A 21,419-nucleotide genomic window follows, 5' to 3' on the forward strand; every position below is an offset into this window, starting at 1 on the left:
TATAAAAGTAATAATTGCTTGATATTTGAATAAAATATGGTTCAGAATTATGTTATTATTACTTTTGTTTATTTGGATCAGAATAATAATAGGAGGAAAATGTATTGTGCCGGGTGTACCTATTAACAAGGGTCACCATTTATTTCTTTTTTTGGGGAAAGTCCTTCATTGCAGCCTATCAAAATTATGAACTGCCAAATTACATCAGATAAGGATGTGTAGGCTGCAGCTCTTGTTTATGGCGGAATTTAAAAAGCTTTTTAATTGTCACTGTCAAACACTGTCAAAGTCAAACTGCGTAAACAAATGCGCTAGATTATATTTCATAATTTAGAAAGTACTAATATACTTTTGGTATTGATAGAAAACGTAAAATATTGAATTAACTACATAGATTATAATAAAAATACAAACAATGACGCTAAGTTCTATAACACTTGGAGACGTAGTAAGTGGTGCGGTGTTTTCTGGTAGCAAGAAAGTGGATATGGATGCTGTTCTACCGTTTATGATCCTGCCACTGCTGCTTATAACGGCAACCACCTCCTTTACTGTGACGGTCATCGTTATGGTGGTCATAGCTATGGGTACTTTATACGTACTATCAAGACCAAGGGCTAAGAACAGGTAAATGGTGACCTCATTTGATTTTCTCTTAAAAGTTCATAGAACAATTTGGCCCTTCATAAACACTTTATAAAACTTGTTTGAAATGAATAATATTAATATTACTCGTAAAGAGTAAAATTAAGTGCTTTTTAAATATTTTTTTACTTCTAGTCTTTTTCCTGTAAAGATAATAAAATGTTAAGAGCAAATAACTATCAACCGATTGAATTGACCTACTTATAACTAGATATTACTATTATTTTTATGGAATTCTATAGTCTCTGCTTACCCCGGTGGGAAATAGGCGTGAGTTTATGTATGTATGTGTACTATTATTTTTACTTATCATATTCTTATACTTATAATTGTTATAGTCAGTTTCTCTTTGCAGATCACCATTTTTCTTTTCATGGACATTGTCTTCAGGTGTAACTATGTACTTGGTGTACCAGATTCATGTACTGAAGTCCTATCAGATAACTATGTTGGAGAACTTTGGTTTCTTGATGTTTACTTTGTGCACTGGATACTTCTTCTATCGTTTGAAAGCAGTAGCTGAATATGAATTAACAGGAGCATCGAAAGGGAAGGATTATAGGTAAATACTGCATGAGCTAATTATTATATCTTGTTAAAAGGCACTGTGAGACTTGTATATATACAATTATAAACCAGAGGGTAGTATAATGTAATAGCAAATTTGAAAATAGAATTCACAAATATTGATTTATTTTTTAGTCCAGTCTTAACTTCGGACTCGCATTATTGTCCAATATGCCAAATTGAAGTTAATGAAAAGTTCTTCCATTCAATTTGGTAAGTTTTCTTTTCTCTACCAGGGCTTGAAAATATTGCTAAAAGAACTGGTTTCTAAACCTTATTCTTATTGCTTCAATTTTAAAGCCATTTTAAGAAGTATACACACTGTACATACTTTTAATTTTCAGGTGGGATTGTTGTGTGTTTAGACCAAATTATAGCTATTTTCTAGTGGGTCAAGTCTTTGCATTGATTACTCTCCTGTACGGAACAAACTTAGGTTTGACATTTGCCTGCCATCCTTTTGTGTTCTATGGAAACATTTTATTGCCAGAGAGCTGTGATCATGTTTATGAATACTATAAGTAAGTATAGTAAACACACATGTTCTATTGTTAAATCTAGTTAATTTTAAGACACTGGACAATATCTTTTTTACTTTCAGTTCTGCAATAGTTTTTGTAACCTGCATATATGGATTGGGTTATGCGCTGGTCATCATTTTGGTTTTAATTCACCAACTAATGGTCTACATTCCAAAATATACAGGTTAGTAATATATTGGTGCTAATTCCTGTAAATACCATCTAATTTTATTTTAAGTTATATCTGTCATTTTTTTATCCGCCGAAAAGGAAAGGGACGGGTAATCGACAAGCATAAAATTTATGGAACACACGTCAATTTTAAGCACAAATCTAAACCAACCGTCTAAAAATTTTACATCTGTCAATAACCCGACACATTCATTTACTCATTCTTCCTAAAATTAAGAGCTGTGAATCATCCGTCCCTTTCCTTTTCGACGGATATGAAAATGACGGATATAACTTTAAATAAAATTAGGCGGTGTCTGCAGGAATCGGGGCCATTGTCAATTAGACTGACATTTATTATACTATAGTCATATTAAAATGGGGTAAAATATAACAGATTTATTTTCTGTTTACAGAGTTGCAGTGGCGAAAATATGTTAATGTACTGAATGTCTGAAGATTAAAATTTGGTTTTAAAATGAACATGCATGAGACTGAATGAATTCCTTGTTCTTTATGGAAAAGAGTTGCATAACTTTAAAGTTTAAATTAATCATGACGTAACTAGTTATCACAGAATGTCCACACACTAGTTATTAGATATTAAATTTAAAGAATGGCTTAAGTCTTAAGTACCTGCAATGAGCGAGTGATATTATTAGCCTGCCTTAACAAGTAGATTATTAGATATATCACTAAATACGCAATAAATACTGCATAGATAGAAACAAAGAAATATTCTTTATTTGTAAGGTATATTTAAGTATGTTTACAAGATTCTGTACAAAAAAATCTAATATAAATGTGGTACTAACAATTAATTAGGCACTAACACAAGCAATTTTTGGTTCAAAGCAACTAATTCTACACAATAATATTTGCCACTGATTTCTCTTATGTTTTATAAGTCAAATATTATTTATGACAATAAATTTTATTATTATTCACTAATTTACCTACTGATACTTTGAGTACGCTAAAATGACAATACAGAACATACAATCTAACTCAAAGTTGTTTTAATTCTTATAAGACCCTAATAAAATTACTGGAACATAAAAATATTTATTATACTGTAAAAAAAAATACGTTATCAACTTTAACTTACATGTCAGTAAAATATAAATAAGAATGCGAAAGAAATACCTGAAATTAAAGAAATATTTCATACGAGGAAACAACTACTTCTAAGACTAACATAAAGCTGTTATTTAAAAGCATAGGTCAAATCACATTCGTCAGCACATCATCCCACTTTCCTATACTTCTATCCTTTTCTGTTACTCAGAACCGTCATTTGCTAAAGCGAAACAGCGAGAGAATCGACGAGGCGATAGCGAACGTCAGCGCTTGTAAGCGTGCTAATGCTGACAGACATGGTTCGACTCTATAGGTATGTGCTCAGTCCTCTGGTGGAAGGTAATCTGGAACTACCTGAAGCACTTTCTCCCTCCATCTCGCCTTCCGAGCTTCTTGCTCTCTTCTCAGTGTGTTCAAAGCTGGCAAACTTCTCCAACATGTAAAAGTCTTGAAGAGGATGTCACTGCAATATTATTATATGGTTAATCTTTGTAAATTCTTCAGACCTTATATTACACTACCCCATTCCATCGGACACATCGGATGGGCGGGGCCCTGAGTAAGCCTATCGATACACCCGATGCGTCGCGCCTGATGAATCGTATAGTGTAATAAGACCGTATAATCGTATACTTTCTTCTTAAGAACCAGTGTTGCCGAACTATCGATAGTTCTAACCATCTCAACACTTACTATTATGAATCAAACAAAAAAAAACCTTACCAATTGTGATACATAACGGCTTTTCGAAATTTCCTTTCATTCTCTTCTTTAACTATATTTATTGCTCTGCGGAATTTTTTGAAGACCAAATTTGTTACGAACAAGTCATAGTAGTCTTCTGCGACTTGTTTTTTGAGTACGTAATTATGATAATGCTGAAATAAAACACACAACAGTTAAAGTCATCAGTCCAAGCCCTCTCATCATCATCTCCCTGGCATTATCCCGTTTTTCACAGGGTCCGCTTACGTAACCTGAAGATTTGACAGGTCCCGTTTTTTACAGAAGCAACTGCCTATCTGACCTTCCAACCCGCCGCAAAACCAGCTCAATACAGGTTAGATCGCATACCTCCGAAAAATGCATTTCTCGGGAATGCGGGTTTCCTCACGATGTTTTCCTTTAGTTCAAGCCCTCTGATAACGCAAATACATACACATAGGTAACTGTAGATTTTAATATTCATTAAACGTTCAGCTTCCTAACGATGACTGTACGTACCTGTTTCAAAGCATTAAAAGCTCTTCGTAAAACTTTCTTCCTGTAAAAGTCTTCTGCTTTGTAATTCCTGTCAAACCACATGTCTTCTGTATGCCACATCCAGTGCAGAAACACATTCTTCTTCAGTTGGAACCTGTAGTGAGCCCTAGATTTTTCGATGTTATCTCTTTTTATCTCAATCAGAATCCGGAATGGCCGTACTCCATATTTTGCCAATAGGGATTTTTCATAGTGTAGTTGAGCCATCACAGCAAGAGCCCTCATTCTCTCAGTGTGTTGTTTCTTACGGATCCCATCTATTTTCTCTCTTTTTCTTTTGTCTCTTAGCTCTTTCATTCGTTTCATTTTTTCTTCTTTATCCATCTGCGCTTTAGCCAACTCTTCCTACAATAATGTTATTTCTATGTAAAAATCTACTTATTATCGATGGATACGAGAAATTGAAAATGTTTTAGTTGTTACACCTAGTATGTATTGTAATTTATAATACCTATGTATAGGAATGTTACTCGACATACCCATTTTATTATAAATAAATTGATTATGTTCAGCTAGACACATTTTGTCCTACCCCAGAAAGAGAGAACCTAATGTTTTTAATACCACGGTTATACCTGCTGTTTTAACCTAATCCGATCTTCTTCCATCTGCTGTCTCCTTTCTCGTATCATGGCATGTTTCTCCTCACGTTCTCGCGCTCTCTTTTCCATTCTCTGCAGAAATTGGGGAACCTTTAAACATTGTAGAACTAACGAAGGCTCTGAAAACCAATTAAAAATGTTAAGTTACTATGGTATGTCTTGCACTATGTCACATAGGAGTTATTAGCCAGAAATACAGTAATAAGCAGTCATATACGCCACCTTCAACATCGATTTTCAGATCATTAGTCAAACATTTTATCTTCGGTTTCAGTTGTTTGTCCATATCATAATAGGTCTTGCGTACCTCCTCTCTCATAGCATCTACAGAATGACGTGTAGCCTCTACGATTCTGTTATATTTAAGTTCTTCTATGATTCTGTTTTGCTCTTCCAATTTAGCTTTCTGTAGAGCAATTACATGTTTCTGTACTAAATATCTGAAAAAATACACATTGTAGCTAAGAATACGTAAGACAACAACTAGGTAGAATGTGTTTATTTTAAGTGCAATTTCATTTTTACTACCTGTGTCTGTATTTGTTGAAGTCACGAGCCAATAATTTTGCTTTGTTAACAGATTCCTGAGGTTCATTCATATCTACTTTCTTTTTGGCTAACTTATCCAAAAACTTATTTAAAATTTCTGCTCTTTGTTGGAAATTAGCTTCCTTCTTTCTAAGAACGGCATCTTTCCATTTTCCTACGTATTTCTTCGCAAGTACTTTTTGCCGTTCATTAATTTGTATTTTTAGAGGTATCACGTTGAAACAATTACCGGCATCTTGTAGATGCATTTCAGTATTTACGACTGGTGCAACATGATTTGAAATTCCTTTCGTTGTGTAATTTTGTAGATAAATGTTGTCTGATAAAGATCTATTAGCGACTACGCCATCTTTTTCATTGGATGCCGGAGTTAATGCCATCATTATCAATAAGGATTTCAATTCTTCAACTTCCGGTTCAATTTCTTTCCGTGACGTACTTAAGTCTAAAGTATACTCAGGATCATTCGTGTCAACTATATTCTCATTATTTACGGTGCCTTCGGTTTTTAATTCAGGCTTATGAAATGTACATTCAATTTTCAAAAAGTTCTCAATATCAAATTCATCGTTAATTTGCTTATTTCTTTCATTAAATAGTTGAACCACGGTTTTGTTTTCTTTCTTATTGTTGTTAGACACATTATTAACCTTCGTCGTTTTTAATTTTTCCTTTACTTTAAAATCGCTATCGTTTTGAACCACCAAACTGACATGATTCTCAGAAACTTCTTGTAAATATGCCTCTGCGTCATGACCTAGAGTGTTATCAAACTCTTCATCGTAAGTGTTTCCGAAATCTTCTGACTTTAAAGTATCTATAAACTTAACAGCATTTTTCATCATAATTTGATTCTTTAAATTCAATGTCTTAAAACCATTACGAATTTTTGCAATTTCTTTGTTGACTTTATAACAATCTTTAGATCGTTTTATTGTTTTCCTGAAATCATGTGAATTTGTTATGTTAAATGTTACAAAATTGATACATAAAGAACTTTTTATTTATGGTGCGTAAATAAAAAGTCTAAAATACGAACCTCTCCCAAGTATCGCTTTTCAATTTATGAGCGTGAGTATCTTTCACCTGTAAGTAGGTAATTAGTACTAAATATTACTAAAAGTTATGTCCCCATAGCAATAGTCGGTTCAAATCGTCGAATTCGCGATAAATCTTTCAATGCTAGAGACCTGAAACTTTGACCTACTGTTGCTAAAGGTTTTAGTCAAAGATTCATAGGTACCTACACAGCAGACAGCTAACATTTAATACAGTATTTTCTTTATGAAAGTCTAGTTATGATGGAATTGAAAGTGATTCAAATTTTCGTACTTTTTCAGTCGTCTTACAAAAGCGGAGCGAAACGCGGCGTGAAAACCAAAAGATGATAAATAAGCACATTAAGTATATCGGGCTGTCGCGCCATAATCGCCGCTAGAATACCGCATAAAGAAAAGGTGTCCCTGCGCCGGTGGCGAAATTTTTCTGTAGGTACGGCGGGATATACCTATTTAACTCTAAAAACTTTATTTAAAAAACAATTCAACGGCAAGTAGGTAGGTTGGTAATTTATTTATTTATTGAGAATATCCAACAGCTTATTAAATAACAAAGAATAATTACAGTAGGTACAATGTTTGTTCGCCAATCACAGGATTTACCACAAATAAAACGGATTGTAGAACTTGATGAGAACAGTAACGAAACTAAGGATACAAAGCTAGGCTTAAAGTATAAAATCATTAAAATGCTATAAGTATTTATAAAAAAATAAACAAAAAAGTGAGAACATGCTTAAAGTTTATAAACTTAAACAACCTATAAGTACATACACTTAATTATTTACTGACAATATAAACTATTCGCATTACTTATAAACAGGCTAAGTAAGACTGAAACGTGATCAAAAATGATTACTTATGTAATTAAAATTAGTTTAGTTAATTTCTTAGCAAAAGTCTTTTCAGTATTTGTGACTTAAATGAGGAGTTGCACTTTAAATAAAAAATAACTTACCATTGTGCTTCTCATCTGCAGGCGCACTAACGTATTTGGTGGAGTGTAATCTGGAGAAAGTTTTGCCAAGTCTTTCTCATGAAATATGTTTTTGTTCAGTATTATTTCCTCCATAATTTGGGCATGCCTGCCAGTGTTCAATCGTACAAACACAAAAAGTTGAGACCGTGTGGCACCATATAATATATTAGAGCACTTATTTTATGAAATATTGTTACATCAATAATTATTACAAAAATTGGTAACCAGGAAACTATCGCAGGATTATATTGTTTTTTTTTTTTTTTTTCTTCTGGCTTCCGCGGCTAGCGATGCGCCAATGACAAATCTTGAGTGATAAATCGTGAGTTAGTCTTCAATAATAATTATCTTTTCATATTGTTACTGTGCAGTCGTTAAAACGAGGAAACTTTTCAATAATAAAATATACCGGATAGGGAACGGAATTTGGAAAAGGTGAGGATCAGGAGAGGAATAATAATAAAATAATAATAAAAAGAAGAAGTTAAATTTTAATATCATTAGTATTAATAAACATACTTAATAAACGATAGACTGAAGGATTATTTGAAGATAAAAGGATCTGGATAGAAGTAGGAAAAGGAATGTGTAAATGTGTAAGTCCCTGAAAAAGTTGAGCATTATCGTATTTAGGACAAATCAGGAAGATGTGATCCACATCCTCCACCTCACCACACTCACATAAAGCACTGTCCACTATATGAAATTTAGCTAGATGAGCAGACGTACAAACGTGACCTAATCTCATACGAGTCAGGATGCACGATGCCGTCTTGCCCAACAGCAACCGCGAGAACCAGGGTTTTGCAGGAATTTCACGTTGAATAGAAGCGAAATATTTCCCTTTTGTTTGAGAACTGACAGACCACACTTCCCTCCACGAATCACGTAGATACACTCTGGGTAGAGCAAGAAGGTCATGAGGGTAGATCTTATAATAAGCCATATCTCCACAATCAATGGCGTCATTAGCAAGCCTATCAGCCCGTTCGTTTCCACGGATACCCCTATGTCCCGGAATCCAGACAAAAATAATCGAAAATCCCTTTGCAGCACACTCAACAATCATGTTTCTGGTTTCTATTATTAATGGACTAATAAGTTTTGTCTTAAATAAAAATTTTGATAAAGATTGTAGAGCGCTCATTGAGTCTGAAAAGATTATAGTTTTCTTAAGTTTTGCTAAAAGTACATATTCAACCGCTTTATACAGACCAAAAACTTCACCAGTAAAAACAGAACTCTCAGGTGGTAATTTAATCTTTTGAACTATATCATATTGTGAGTGATATATACCAACACCTACTTTATCATCCGTGGGTCGTTTGGACGCATCACTAAAAACATGATGCCAACCGTCAATGCCATTGTCAAATTCAGTGTCTAGAACGAAATTGAAAACATTGGATGCCTCAAAAGTTTGTTTAGTTATACCCAAGTTTAAACGAACATCAGGTTTATAAACAAGGGATTCATAGTTTGAGGTGTAAAGAGGGAAACATATTGAGTTGTGAATAGGCGTATCAATTGCCAGTAATTTTTGAAAACTGTTAATTAAACAAGGAGTGCATTTATGAGTCCAGTAACTTGAGGAGTTGACTTCTTCAGAGAGGATTTTTAGCTTGGTTAAAAGTGGATGGTCACCTAGTTGTAAACAACGGTATAAATAACTATCTGAAAGAAACTGCCGCCTCAGTTGTAAAGGGGGTTCAACACACTCGACTTGCATTGCATTAATAGGGCTAGTCTTCATTGCGCCCAGAACAATCCTTAAAGCTACCGATTGAATTTTATCTAGTTTATTTAAAGCAGCAGCACTACATGGTTCCAGCAAAAAAGATCCATAATCAATCACACTCCTGATTAGTGCATTATAAATGATTCTCAGAGAAGTAGGATGAGCGCCCCACCATACACCTCTGAGGCATTTAATAATATTAAGATTCCTTTCACATTTAGCCTCAATATAATTGCAATGTGGGATGCCAGTAAGTTTGGAATCCAGTATAACTCCTAAAAACTTACATTGTAAACTTACAGGCATGGGGATATTATCATAGAAAACATTAATTTCAGGGGGAGATCTCATACGAGAAAAAAGCACTACATTGCTTTTGGAAACGGATAATTCTAAGCCATTATCATTCAGCCAACCCTTCAATAAACCAAGAGATGTTGTAAGTGTGTTACATAAATTAGAAACAGATTTACCTGAACAATACAATAAAAGATCATCTGCATACTGTAAAATGTTAACTGAGTTACTTAAGGAATCCTCTAAATCATAAGTATATACATTATATAGTAAAGGGCTCAGCACTGAGCCTTGAGGTAAGCCCTGCCAAACAACTCTAGATATCTGGGACCCATCTAATGTAACACTTATAGATCTCTCTGACAGCATTCTAATAATAAATGAAGTGAGCATTTCCGGAACATTTAATGATTTTAATTTCTTATGAAGAATAGAAATAACAACATTATCATAGGCACCTTTAATGTCTAAAAAAGCAGAGAGGATGGATTCATTTTTTGAAAATGCCAGTCTAATGTCAGTCATAAACAGACTCAAACTATCAGAAGTACTTCTGCCCTTTCTGAAGCCGAACTGACTTTCAGAGAGCAATCTATTGCTTTCTAAATACCATTCTAGCCTATTTTTGACTAAATGTTCTGCCAATTTGGCCAGTACAGAAGATAAAACAACAGGTCGGTAAGAAGAAGCGTCAGAAGGAGGTTTCTTTGGTTTTAAGATAGGTATTACTAACTGGGACCTCCATGAGAGAGGAATGTTGCCAGACAACATAATAGAATTTATAATATTTAAGAAGTAATTTAAAGTTTTATCACTGCTGTTACAGAAAAAGGAATAGGGTATACCGTCTTGACCAGGTGACGTGTCAATTAAACTTGTTAAAATGCCTTTAATTTCAGACATGGAAAAAGGTGAATTTAATCCTGATAAATTATTAGAAATTGAAGTTGGAAAGCACTGAATTTGTAACTCAGGAACTGAAGAAGGAGCTAGATTATCTAGGAATTGTTCAGCTAGCTCTGAAGATAAAGAGCCTCTAGATGATGGATTAACACCCATCCTGAATCTCCTAACGCTTTGCCAAACAACAGAAACATTAACATCTGGACAAATATTATTACAGAATCTTCTCCATCCCTCAAACTTCTTCTTTTTCAAAAATTTACGAGTGTCCCGTGCCACTTGACAGTAAAGCTCATAGTTCACAGATGTCATTAAACAGGAATAAACCCTTTCTGCTTCCCTCCTTCTTTTTATAGCCTCTGTGCACTCGTTGTCCCACCAAGGTGGACAGGGGATTTTTCTGGAGCCGCCCACTTTAATTGGGAATAAAGCATCTGCAACCTCAATCATAACTTTGACAAGAGCCTCAGAGCAAGCCATCTCATTACCCATACAGACAGAAGGGAGGTTTGAAACTTTACTGTCAACTTGCTGACTAAATGCAGACCAATCACTAGGTAATCTATATTTCATACGGGGAGTAGGTTTCGGAGCTATCATTGGATGTAACGAAGGAAACTTAATAGTTATGGGATGATGGTCACTTCCACAAGTAGAAGGGTGAACTGACCACGAAAGAATAGAAGCAAGATTAGGCGTGCATATAGAGAGATCTGGAGCACTAGGGCCCTCGTCAGGGCCAGTACGCCGAGTAGGAGTTCCATCATTTAAAATACAGAGATTAAGAGAATTTAAAATTCCCAACATTTCTTCTCCATAAAAAATATGTCTAGATGACCCTCCCCACGCCGGGTGTTGGCCATTAAAATCACCTAGTACTAAAAAAGGGCTTGGTATAGATTGTAATATATTAGTGAGTTCACTATACAAAGCTACAGTAGGATGAGCAATATATACAGAAACTATACACACATTATTTACAGAGATAGCAATGGCTTCAACACCATTATTTACAGGAGGAAGAGATATTTGTTGGTAAGGAACAGAACTATTGATAAGGATGGCAACACCACCATGCGCATCACTAGCTCTGTCCTTCCTAAGAATATTAAAACCTGATATTCTAAAAGAATATTCAGGCAGAAGCCATGTCTCTGAGAGACAGACTATTGAGGGATTATATTTATTAATTAAAAATATTATTTCAGGTTTTTTATCAGCAGCACTTCTACAATTCCACTGTAGGAGTACCTGATCCATTATTGGGATTGATAGACACAGTGTTTTCAATTAGTTGGGCAACGTGAGACGGTATAGAATTGGTGGGAATTAAACTGGATTTAAACAAAAGCTCAATAAGAGACAAAATTAATTTTGCTATGGGTTGGTTTGATTTATCATTTTCTGAGTTATCATTTTTCAGAGCAGAACCATTTGGTGAAGATAGAGGAATATCATAATCTTTTATAAGGGATGCATGTGCAGCCCGGTCATACCCAGCCGAAGGCGTAGGAGGAGCACGAGGCTTAAGGAAAACTGTCTTTTTATATGAGCTGGAAGATGGGGACAATCGAGCTGCTGGGTTAGCAGCCTCATCTTGAGATTGTTTATGTTGCGGAGTTCTAAGAACGTCAGCAAAAGATTTGGAGACAATGGGATGTAATTTGGAAGCCTCTAAATATGAGATGCAGTTTTGAGCCATTGACACTTTGATATTTTTTTGTCGGGAAAATTCAGGACAAGCCTTACTAGTGGCAAAATGATAGCCAGAACAAAGACAACATGATCCATCCTCTTGTTCTACTGAACAAGATTCGGCAGTATGACCTTGCCCGCATTTATAGCAGCGAGGCTTGGAGCGGCATTGAGCCTTTGTATGACCAAAACGGCAGCAGCTGTAACATTGAATGGTTGGGTAAATGTACAAGTCGACAGTCAATGGAGTATAGCACATAAACACACGTTTTGGTAATACTTGTCCATCGAAAGTTAAAACAACTGTTTCAGTGTTAGTAAATTCTGGAGACCCATTTATAATTTTTTTACTTTTTATTCTCCTAGCTTTAAGAACTTTCCCACAACCAATGGGGACATTCACATTATCCAAAATCTCATCCTCAGGCCAGTCAGCAGGGACACCCCTGACAACTCCCATCCGTGTTATAATGAAGGTTGGAATGAAAGCTCTCAAACTATGGCTGGCAAGGCAAGGATTTTCAATAAAGGCGTTAGCATCAGAATATGTGGAAAAGGCCATGGATAGTCTATTTCTGCCGATCCGTTTCAAGCTACCGTTCACTATGTTTTTAATCATATTTTTCTTTAGGACGCTACCAAACTGAATGGGATGCAGTGAAACAGGATCGTCAGGAGTAGACTGCTCCTTTTGAATATGCACCACATAGGGTGCTAGGTCGGAAGAAACATATTTCCTACCAACTTGCTGTTGCTGCTGGGTTTGCTGATTGGTTACTGTGACTGTTGGTGGTGGAGGTGGAGGATCAGGTATTGTTGGTAAAAGAGAATTGTCTTCGTCAGAGTTGCAATTGCACTTGTCTGCACCCGAAACGTTTTTACCATTTTTACTTTTGCGCTTTTTGTTGCAATGTTTGCAAATCTTTCTCAAGGGTCTTACACGTTTTCTGACTTGAGAGGAGGACCCGTCCTCCGTATCCATTGACGATGTATCGTCTACAATAACTTCCATCCCTACATGAGGGACGCGATGACGATCCCGGCCGCCACCGGGGTCGTCGGGGGGATCAACCCCCATAGTAAAAAGAAAAACTCACTTACCACTACACAGCAGCAAGTATTTTAAAAGAATATATATATATATATATATATATATGAATTAACAGATAAAATAATACAGAATTACTCCACTGAACCCACACGAAATCAATTAAATTAAATTTTCACTAAAAAAAACACGACCGCCAATTTCGGAAGTTTCCCGCGCTTTTTTCTCATTATATTGTTTTATCGATATTTCATAATCTGGCGGTAAGCAATTTTTTTTTGGTTTGGTTTTCCCCGAAGGGTAAGGCAAAGGGAATTATGCCCATACAGCCATGTCTGACGTATTTTTTTCTGGATGATTAATGAAATGATGAAAGGTGATGATGAAACCTAAGCCCCCACCCTCGGAGTAGACTCCTACTCCGAACCCCAAACGAATTAACTCAAAAGTCCGCATAAACTTTTGAGTTATGAAGCGGCTTCCCGGCACGAAGCGAAAATAGGCAGATACACTTTGTTTATTGAATACTCCAATATAATAAAATAACACTCGCGAATGTCTTCCGACTAACTTAATGCGATCATTAACCACAAAACACCACTTCGTATTAATTATTTAGATTACTCAATGAAGAAAGCAACTGTCCCGTTCCCGTTTCCCGCCGAAAAGCCTGGCGGTAAGCAAATCAGCCAACCCAAAGACCCGACCCCAACCCCAAAGACAGAAGTACAATCAATCAATAATACTTTATTGCACAACGACATATACAAAGGACATAAACATACGAATAAAAACATAAGTACAATAGGCGGCCTTATTGCTAAATAGCAATTTCTGCCAGGCAACCTTAGGGTGAAAGAAGTTAATGCATTGGAGCACGGGCTGGTGCAATAAACATATAATGACACGAACAATAATAAAAAGAAAAATAAAATAAGAAAATAGTAATAATAAATAATATATATATAAATATACACACACACACATACATACATACACACATATACATACATACAAATAGCCTATACAATATAACAAAACGAGAAGTACGAACGAAACGAAACGCAAATATATTAGTTTCATTACACGCAAATAATCTATCACTAGTATTATAACCGGAGCCTGAGATGTTTCTAATTTAATTAAAAAAGGACATACTTTCACCATAGACCTATAATAACTATTAATTTAATTCAGATATAGACTTCAAATTCAACTAATATTGCTTAAAAATTAAATATCATTTTGCTACTTAATTATCACTCACTAATCGCGCAGCGTAAACGGAACGAATAGCATATTTGTTGTCATGTTGACATTGACAGAAAGCATATGTTTGTTGATAGTTGGTTTTAATTTAAAACTCCATAAAAAGGCGAAACTTATGCCTTACATCATTGGTTTCCATTAAGTATTATTTAGTAAATGTATCTTCCTCTTCACAATGTGTCTAGAAAAAAGTATTTCTTCAGGGTCCCTGTTACAAAATTATGTTTTTTCACAGTATCACTGCCACTACTTGCCTTCGTTATCTGTGTCTTGATGACTATGTACAAAGATTTCGAAAATGCTAATAATACGCATTGTAAAGTGCCCAATGTCTTCCCATCGATATCAGCATCTATCGGTAATTATGAGCCACAGAGAACCATATGGAGAACTGCAATTAATGTTCATGCTCCTTTAAGATTTTTTATTGTGTATTTACGAGGACAGTATTATAAAAATGTCGTTAGGGAGAATTGTTTTATTGTAGCTAAGTTAGCATTATTTCTTAATATAATGGAGAATATAGCTTTGATAGGTCTCACACATTGGACATCTTCCCTTCATTACCGTAAGTAACATTAATTACATTATATCTAGATCATTTTAATTGAATTATGTATATTTGAGATGTTGAATGTTTTTTCCAGCATTTCATGAAACATGTTTCAAAACATTTATTGGTACTTCCATATTCTACATGTTCTTCACATGTATGATGCTTACAAAATATAGAAGACGGCCAACAGTGTCAAACAAGGAGATGTATTCAGTCAAATTAAAATGGAGAGCATTCTTTGTAAATGTGGGATCATTTGCATTTGCAGCCTACTTCTTCCTGAGACATAATAAACTATGTGAGCCTTATGGTAAGTCCATAAATTAATACGAATGTATCTTACACCCCACAATATAACTGTATACGGTGTGACACCTGGAGCTTTTAAAGCCAATTCACTATGACAATCAATAAATGATATGTCTTTCTTTCCTTGTTAAATTCTAAATTTTGAACCTCTATTAATATTTAACATTACTTGTTTTTTCAGTGTACTCCATGTTTGGATTTGCAGAGTATATAGTGGTTATCAGCAATATTATATTCCACTTAACTACTGTGTATGACCTACAGATCAGTTATATATATTTTACAAAAAGTGGCTTAGTTATAGAATGAGTGAATAAAGATTATCACATATTTTTTATAAAAAAAAAAATACAACTAAGTTGAACTTTCAATCACATAAGTTTGAACAAAATGTATAATGTACCAAAGCTTTAAATCATGCTCACTATGGTTTGTTTAAATATGGAAAGTTTTCTTAAATGGCAATGTTACTTGTTTGGATATAGGTATAAAAAATAAAATCTTAATATAATTTTAACATATTTTATTAATGGTAAATCAATAGTATTTTTCATACAAAATGATTTATGATAGCAAGTTTAAGGTTTCTTTGTATCATAGCTATGTACCATTAGATTTCACACTTAATAATATTATTGGTACAGAGGATCAAATACTAAAAAGAATCTGATACTTGTTATCATATATCTTTCATTAGCACCACATATAACATTTAGCCTAAACAAAGTCAAATATAAAAAGTAAAATATAAAATGCATCCCTTATAATAAAATAGATACATTTTTATAAAATGTAGAAAAAGTTTTTTAAAAAAGTTTACAAAAATCAATGGCTGACTAACTTCCAGAATTTAAGGCTATTAGTATTTAAAATAAATAGCTGCTTATCTCTCTTTGTAATAGTCAAACTTACGAACCTTATTATAACAAGTAATTTACACATTTAAATAAAATATGAAAACTTAATATTATACTAACAAGCTTTATACAACTTTGTGAGAACCAAAATGGGAATTGATAAGTAGGTACTTTATAATTTAATTGTAAACATGGATTTAAAGGAATACAACTACACTTAACTATATTATTAACAAAAGTTTCAAATCATGTACTTAGTGGAGTATATCTCAATTTCACAGGGTGTGTTTACGACCAGGGTCTATTAACAGATCTTTTTATGGATGTGGCTGCCATCTAACATTCAAATCAACCCAGTTACAGATTTCCTTCTGTTTTTAGAAAACTCAATTTCTCAGGCATAATATGGTTATCCTCAAAATGCTATATTTTTACGTTATGCATAATAAATTTGAATTCTGTGGCTTAGAGTGCGACCTGGGAGTTGTGGTCTCACTACGTGAGTGTTCTTAATTCTTATGGGTACGAACAATATTCTTAGAAAATTTAAAAATTGCGAGTTTTCCACCACATTATTCGTTTTAACTATGATAGTACTAGCTACATTTTTAAATGTGGTAGTCTGTCGCAATGAAATCCCCAGATTGACCTGCATGTAATCATGTATCTATCAATAACATAATTTCAACCTATTAGGTTTTTCTTTTTGTTCATTATTAAATAAGATAACATGGCTCATTTTACAGTTAGTTTCAATAAAAAAAATATAAAAAAGGTATACGTAGCTGGGCACATGATCGCGAAACCGTTAAAGCGATAATTAACAATTAAGTAATAAGAATAAATAACTCTAAAAATTGACAACGGACTCATTAGCATTAGTAATTTTTTTCGATTTCCAGTCGGATATTCACGATTCGCGAATCAATGCGACGCGCAAAGAAAACCCATAAATAAATTACTAACGCAACGTCATAATACCGACGTGTTTAACATTAAATTGCGATAATTTTTTACAAAGTTATTATTTTCACCAACAGATTAGCAATTAACTTTTTGATTATCGGTACCCAGCTACGAAAGTATAAAATATATGTATACTATATAGTACCAAGTGTAAAGGTCAGGCAACATTTGAAATGCATCAGTAAACACTATTTTATCTATTAAAAATCGAGTATTGTAGAAATGTTTAATCAGTACTTAAACTGTAGACTTTATCCTTAAATGGGATGCACTTAAGCGAAACTGATCTTCCATTTTATCTGCTATCATTTTTGCAATGGCCAGAGCTGAAGTAGCACCAGGGGAAGGGGCATTTCTGCAGTGCAGTATCCTAGCTCCTACACCTTCAGAGCCTGGCTTTGAATCAAAAACAAAATCTTCCACAAGATTCCCTGAAAAAGAAATGGTAATTACGCAAACAGCCAGAAATTCATTTATAATAATAAAAACTTTTATTTCAGACAAAACTTGACACACAAAACATAACAACTTAACCCATATACCTACATCACACTGCTGGGCACAGACCTCCCCTTAATGAACCAGAGTGGCTGTGCAGCTTACTTCACAATGTTGCTTCATTGCAGGGTGCTGGTGTTTGGGGTAGTAACTAACTAACCCATTTGCCAATAAATGTGTGATTCTAATATATTATATGGGTTATATTGAACATTTTAGACATCATAGAGGATTATTTATTACTTACCATCTTTATCCATGGCCTGTGCTCTGACTCCAGTGGGTCCTCTTATCACATCAGCTGCTTTCAGGTCATGAACATATTTTTGAATTGTTCTCATTTGTAAGGGGATTACAGCAGATTTTGCCATTTCTTTCAAACCAAAAACTGCATATTTAACCGCCAATTTTCGGAAACCAGGGCTGCTAACTATGTCTTTAAGCTCTTTCCAATTATAATCTGTCCATCTGTAAATAATACATACATTTCGTGTAAATTTTGTAAACATTCTCATCACATCACAGCTGATAAATTATAGTTATCTCATTATTTACATTTTAGCACAGAGTGTGATAAATATACTTAACTCAAGATAATAGAATAACAATGGCCTTGATACATTTTAAACATTATTATTAAAGTTAGATACCTACTTCACTTTTTCAAGTTAACCAAATAAATCATGGCTATTATTTAAATAAGTTATTATTAATGTTTAAGGATGTAATAATAAACTTGCCTGTAACCTTCCTTGCTAAATGCTAAAATTGCATTTGGCCCAATAATAACCCTGCCGTCCAGCTTTGGTGTCAAATGTACTCCAAGGAAAGGGAATTTTGGATCAGGTACAGGATAAATATTTGTCTTAATCTGTGATTGCTTATTTGGGACAAGATATAAATATTCTCCCCTAAATGGAATGATCTTTGGATCTTCAGCACAACCAGTTAGTACTGCAATAGTATCAGATTGTAATCCACAACATGTCAATACATATTTGGCTTTAATAGTGTTTGTTTTATCATCAGTTATAGTAACTGGATAATCTCCGCTGGTTGCTTCTGTTAAACGTTTCACTTCAAACTTAAGATAAGTCTTTCCACCACGTTCCATAAAATCCTGAGCATAAGATCTGGTGACATCTCCCCATTCTACAATGCCTGTATTAGGAGACCAAAGACCTTGTAAACCTTGGCAATTTGGCACTATTTCATTCATTCCTTTGTAATCTAATAATTTTATATCCTTAACACCATTCTTGATTCCACGATCATATAAATCAAGTAGTCTTGGAATTTCTCCTCTTTCAGTGGCTACTATCAATTTGCCACATCTGGAATATGGTATATGTTTCTCATCTAAATACCGGTATGCTAAATTCATACCTTCTACGCATAGCTTTGCCTTCAAAGATCCTGGCTTATAATATATACCTGCATGAATTACTCCACTATTATTGCCACTTTGATGGTGAGCAAATTGGAATTCTTTTTCCACTAAAGCAATTTTTAAAGATGGATGTCTCATAAGTAATTCTCTGGCAGATGCACAACCAATAATTCCACCACCAATGACAGCAACATCAAAATCATGATTTGGTGATTTTTTGTTATAGTACCTGAAAAATTGGTTTTGGTTTTATATAGTTATATACCTAGATAAAAATATTGGACAAAGAGTTACAATGTTAGTTAGCACTTCTTTAGTTTATTCACTAGGTACTTTTTAAATGAATTATTCAGAACATTATAAAGATTACCTTCGCACTTTTTGATGTACTGTTGAAATTAAAGGAAGACTCCTTGAAGACACAATAGGAAACCCTAATTTACTTATCGTCGTCATTATTTCAAGTCGAACAAATTACAAGATGTTTTACCTCTAGACTACTGATTTAGCCGTGAGACAATAGCAAAACCAATTATATTGATAACACTTTTAAACGTAATGCTCCACTTAAAGTTAGTGAACTTGAAGATGTTACAGATACAAATACATATGCCGCTGATAACAATTTTTATACAACAAAAGTAATGAATACTGGTAGCGTCATATATTATATCGAAATCACTAATCAAATTATCATTTATTTATTTTATTACATTCATTGTCATTGAAGTATTTTCTTCTCAATTTTGACCTTGATTTTTTTTTTTTGTTTTGTTTTTCCCCGAAGGGTAAGGCAAAGGGAACTATGCCCATACAGCCATGTCTTACGTATTTTTTTTCTTGATGATTAATGAAATGATGAAAGGTGATGATGATGAAACCTAAGCCCCCACCCTCGGAGTAGACTCCTACTCCGAACCCAAACGAATTAACTCAAAAGTCCGCATAAACTTTTGAGTTATGAAGCGGCTTCCCGGCACGAAGCGAAAATAGGCAGATACACTTTGTTTATTGAATACTCCAATATAATAACACTCGCGAATGTCTTCCGACTAACTTAATGCGATTATTAACCACAAAACACCACTTCGTATTAATTATTTAGATTACTCAATGAAGAAAGCAACTGTCCCGTTCCCGTTTCCCGCCGAAAAGCCTTTTGACCTTGATTTTAACTGACTTTACTTTTTTTTCTTTTGCCCATTTGCAAAGACGACCAAAAGATCATGCTGCCTAGTCTTCAGTACATTTCCTTTGCTCTTGACTTTATTTTTGTAGTAGTGTTGTCCGATAATCGATTATATATCATTTATTACAAGACCAAGTACCAAGTATTTGAATGGACAGATAATATTTGTTCTAAAATATTAAAAGTTGTAAAAAAGAAACGTGAACGTCACTGAGCTGTCATTGTCATCCAAAGACCAAGTATCAAGTATAGGTACTTTGTTGTATCCACGCCGTGAAATCTGCGTAGAACGAATGTTGTCGATAGGCGCCATATTTTTTAACGATGTATGACAAATTGTGCTGGCCTGTGATTGGTTAGCGGTGACAGCCATCTTTATCGGCCATCTTTACCGGAGTACTGTCAAAGATGGCCGACACAGATGACAAACTGTGTGATCGAGTGAAGTGTATTTGTGCTTATCTTCTCCACTTTATCTTGTAATACAAAGCCCAGTGAATCTTTTCGCATGTATTTTCTTTCGAAAATGTATCGCGAGTGCTGTATTTGCAAAAATTCGTGACCAGGCGCTGTTTTCATTGCATCATTTTCCATGCACCGAGAAAAGACTCAATAAGTGGCGGAAGTGTCTCGAAAACGAAATTAATTTAAAAGATACACCAAGAAGTGAACTTTTGAATCTCTTTGTGTGTAAATCGCATATTAAAGGGCATGGATTCATCCCGTCTAAATCTAAAGAAGTGTGTGCCTCCGATGTAAAAACCATTTCTTGCATCACGTAAAAAATATTGTATAAAATTAAAAAATAAATAATTTAATGAATAATCTCTCACATGTTTTTAACCCTACGAACCAAGCCCTAACTTAAAAAACGAGGTCATTAGGTCTTGTTTCTGGGTTCGGTATTATTTTCTACTGATTTTACGTTTATCTGGGACTTTGAAATAAGTACTTACTTGTTTCAAAGTCGAATTAAAATCTGTAGAATAATACCGATTCCAGTTACAAGACCTTTTCTTTTGAACGTCCCACTCCTGTACACTAGGCCGCATGACGCGTAGTCCTTTGCCAAGTAAAATTCGATTATTAAAAAAACCAACTGTCATGTATTATTAAAACCAATCAAACAAAACGTTAGTACTAGAGATGTTCGTCTGATACGTACGTAGCAGGGCTGCCAGATGTACGATTTAAATCGTACTCGTACGATTTTTTGGCATTTCTACCCATGTACGATCGTACGGAAAATGTACGATTTTTCGGTACCTG

The 21,419-nt window shown here is 34.4% G+C and overlaps 4 protein-coding genes and 2 long non-coding RNA genes across 10 annotated transcripts; 4 read left to right on the forward strand and 2 right to left on the reverse strand.

Annotated features, from left to right (window-relative positions):
• The first annotated feature begins 284 nt into the window (after positions 1-284).
• On the forward strand, positions 285-2,911 carry LOC126368082 (uncharacterized). Its single transcript, XM_050011966.1, has 6 exons — positions 285-627; positions 1,001-1,207; positions 1,348-1,425; positions 1,557-1,733; positions 1,814-1,917; positions 2,321-2,911. The coding sequence occupies exons 1-6, from the start codon at positions 416-418 to the stop codon at positions 2,359-2,361; spliced, it is 819 nt and encodes a 272-aa protein (XP_049867923.1). The 5' UTR covers positions 285-415; the 3' UTR covers positions 2,362-2,911.
• Positions 2,912-3,067: 156 nt separating this feature from the next.
• On the reverse strand, positions 3,068-7,580 carry LOC126368005 (reticulocyte-binding protein homolog 2a). Of its 3 annotated transcripts, none has more exons than XM_050011842.1 (8): positions 7,415-7,580; positions 6,438-6,484; positions 5,378-6,340; positions 5,072-5,289; positions 4,823-4,968; positions 4,209-4,592; positions 3,708-3,862; positions 3,068-3,447 (listed from the first exon to the last, which is right to left on the reverse strand). In XM_050011842.1, the coding sequence occupies exons 1-8, from the start codon at positions 7,526-7,528 to the stop codon at positions 3,306-3,308; spliced, it is 2,169 nt and encodes a 722-aa protein (XP_049867799.1). In that variant the 5' UTR covers positions 7,529-7,580; the 3' UTR covers positions 3,068-3,305. The 3 variants fall into 3 exon arrangements, with proteins under 3 accessions (XP_049867799.1, XP_049867798.1, XP_049867800.1); XM_050011841.1 differs by lacking the exon at positions 7,415-7,580 and adding an exon at positions 7,022-7,141; XM_050011843.1 differs by lacking the exon at positions 6,438-6,484 and having other exon boundaries at positions 7,415-7,470.
• Positions 6,405-7,191, forward strand: LOC126368114 (uncharacterized). The gene is made up of 2 exons (XR_007566539.1): positions 6,405-6,469; positions 6,739-7,191. It is a non-coding gene; the product is annotated as an uncharacterized LOC126368114 (long non-coding RNA).
• Positions 7,581-9,435: 1,855 nt separating the features above from the next.
• On the forward strand, positions 9,436-12,410 carry LOC126368110 (uncharacterized). 2 transcript variants are annotated; one of them, XR_007566534.1, is made up of 2 exons: positions 9,436-9,612; positions 11,582-12,410. It is a non-coding gene; the product is annotated as an uncharacterized LOC126368110 (long non-coding RNA). The 2 variants fall into 2 exon arrangements; XR_007566533.1 differs by lacking the exon at positions 9,436-9,612 and adding an exon at positions 10,831-10,930.
• A 2,022-nt stretch (positions 12,411-14,432) lies between these two features.
• LOC126368085 (post-GPI attachment to proteins factor 2) lies at positions 14,433-15,761 on the forward strand. Its single transcript, XM_050011969.1, has 3 exons — positions 14,433-14,953; positions 15,033-15,251; positions 15,432-15,761. The coding sequence occupies exons 1-3, from the start codon at positions 14,542-14,544 to the stop codon at positions 15,557-15,559; spliced, it is 759 nt and encodes a 252-aa protein (XP_049867926.1). The 5' UTR covers positions 14,433-14,541; the 3' UTR covers positions 15,560-15,761.
• Positions 15,759-20,262, reverse strand: LOC126368038 (L-2-hydroxyglutarate dehydrogenase, mitochondrial). Of its 2 annotated transcripts, none has more exons than XM_050011896.1 (5): positions 20,126-20,262; positions 19,452-19,712; positions 18,312-19,190; positions 17,819-18,039; positions 15,759-17,504 (listed from the first exon to the last, which is right to left on the reverse strand). In XM_050011896.1, the coding sequence occupies exons 3-5, from the start codon at positions 19,097-19,099 to the stop codon at positions 17,311-17,313; spliced, it is 1,203 nt and encodes a 400-aa protein (XP_049867853.1). In that variant the 5' UTR covers positions 19,100-19,190; positions 19,452-19,712; positions 20,126-20,262; the 3' UTR covers positions 15,759-17,310. The 2 variants fall into 2 exon arrangements, with proteins under 2 accessions (XP_049867853.1, XP_049867852.1); XM_050011895.1 differs by having other exon boundaries at positions 19,332-19,712; positions 20,126-20,261.
• Between the last annotated feature and the right edge of the window lie 1,157 nt (positions 20,263-21,419).

This window comes from Pectinophora gossypiella, chromosome 7, assembly GCF_024362695.1.
Source record: "Pectinophora gossypiella chromosome 7, ilPecGoss1.1, whole genome shotgun sequence".
NCBI lineage: Eukaryota > Metazoa > Arthropoda > Insecta > Lepidoptera > Gelechiidae > Pectinophora > Pectinophora gossypiella.

Coding starts and splice junctions, on each gene's coding strand:
- LOC126368082 (XM_050011966.1), top strand. CDS start 416: ATGACGCTAAGTTCTATAACACTTGGAGACGTAGTAAGTGGTGCGGTG. Junction 1,208..1,347: donor TCGAAAGGGAAGGATTATAG/GTAAATACTGCA, acceptor TTTATTTTTTAG/TCCAGTCTTAACTTCGGACT. Junction 1,426..1,556: donor AAGTTCTTCCATTCAATTTG/GTAAGTTTTCTT, acceptor TTTAATTTTCAG/GTGGGATTGTTGTGTGTTTA.
- LOC126368005 (XM_050011841.1), bottom strand. CDS start 7,141: ATGATTTTATACTTTAAGCCTAGCTTTGTATCCTTAGTTTCGTTACTG. Junction 3,863..4,208: donor CTTTTAATGCTTTGAAACAG/GTACGTACAGTC, acceptor GTTTTATTTCAG/CATTATCATAATTACGTACT. Junction 3,448..3,707: donor GCCGTTATGTATCACAATTG/GTAAGGTTTTTT, acceptor ATAATATTGCAG/TGACATCCTCTTCAAGACTT.
- LOC126368085 (XM_050011969.1), top strand. CDS start 14,542: ATGTATCTTCCTCTTCACAATGTGTCTAGAAAAAAGTATTTCTTCAGG. Junction 14,954..15,032: donor GACATCTTCCCTTCATTACC/GTAAGTAACATT, acceptor TGTTTTTTCCAG/CATTTCATGAAACATGTTTC. Junction 15,252..15,431: donor TAAACTATGTGAGCCTTATG/GTAAGTCCATAA, acceptor TTGTTTTTTCAG/TGTACTCCATGTTTGGATTT.
- LOC126368038 (XM_050011895.1), bottom strand. CDS start 19,417: ATGACGACGATAAGTAAATTAGGGTTTCCTATTGTGTCTTCAAGGAGT. Junction 19,191..19,331: donor GTACATCAAAAAGTGCGAAG/GTAATCTTTATA, acceptor CCAATTTTTCAG/GTACTATAACAAAAAATCAC. Junction 17,505..17,818: donor ACAGGCCATGGATAAAGATG/GTAAGTAATAAA, acceptor TTTCTTTTTCAG/GGAATCTTGTGGAAGATTTT.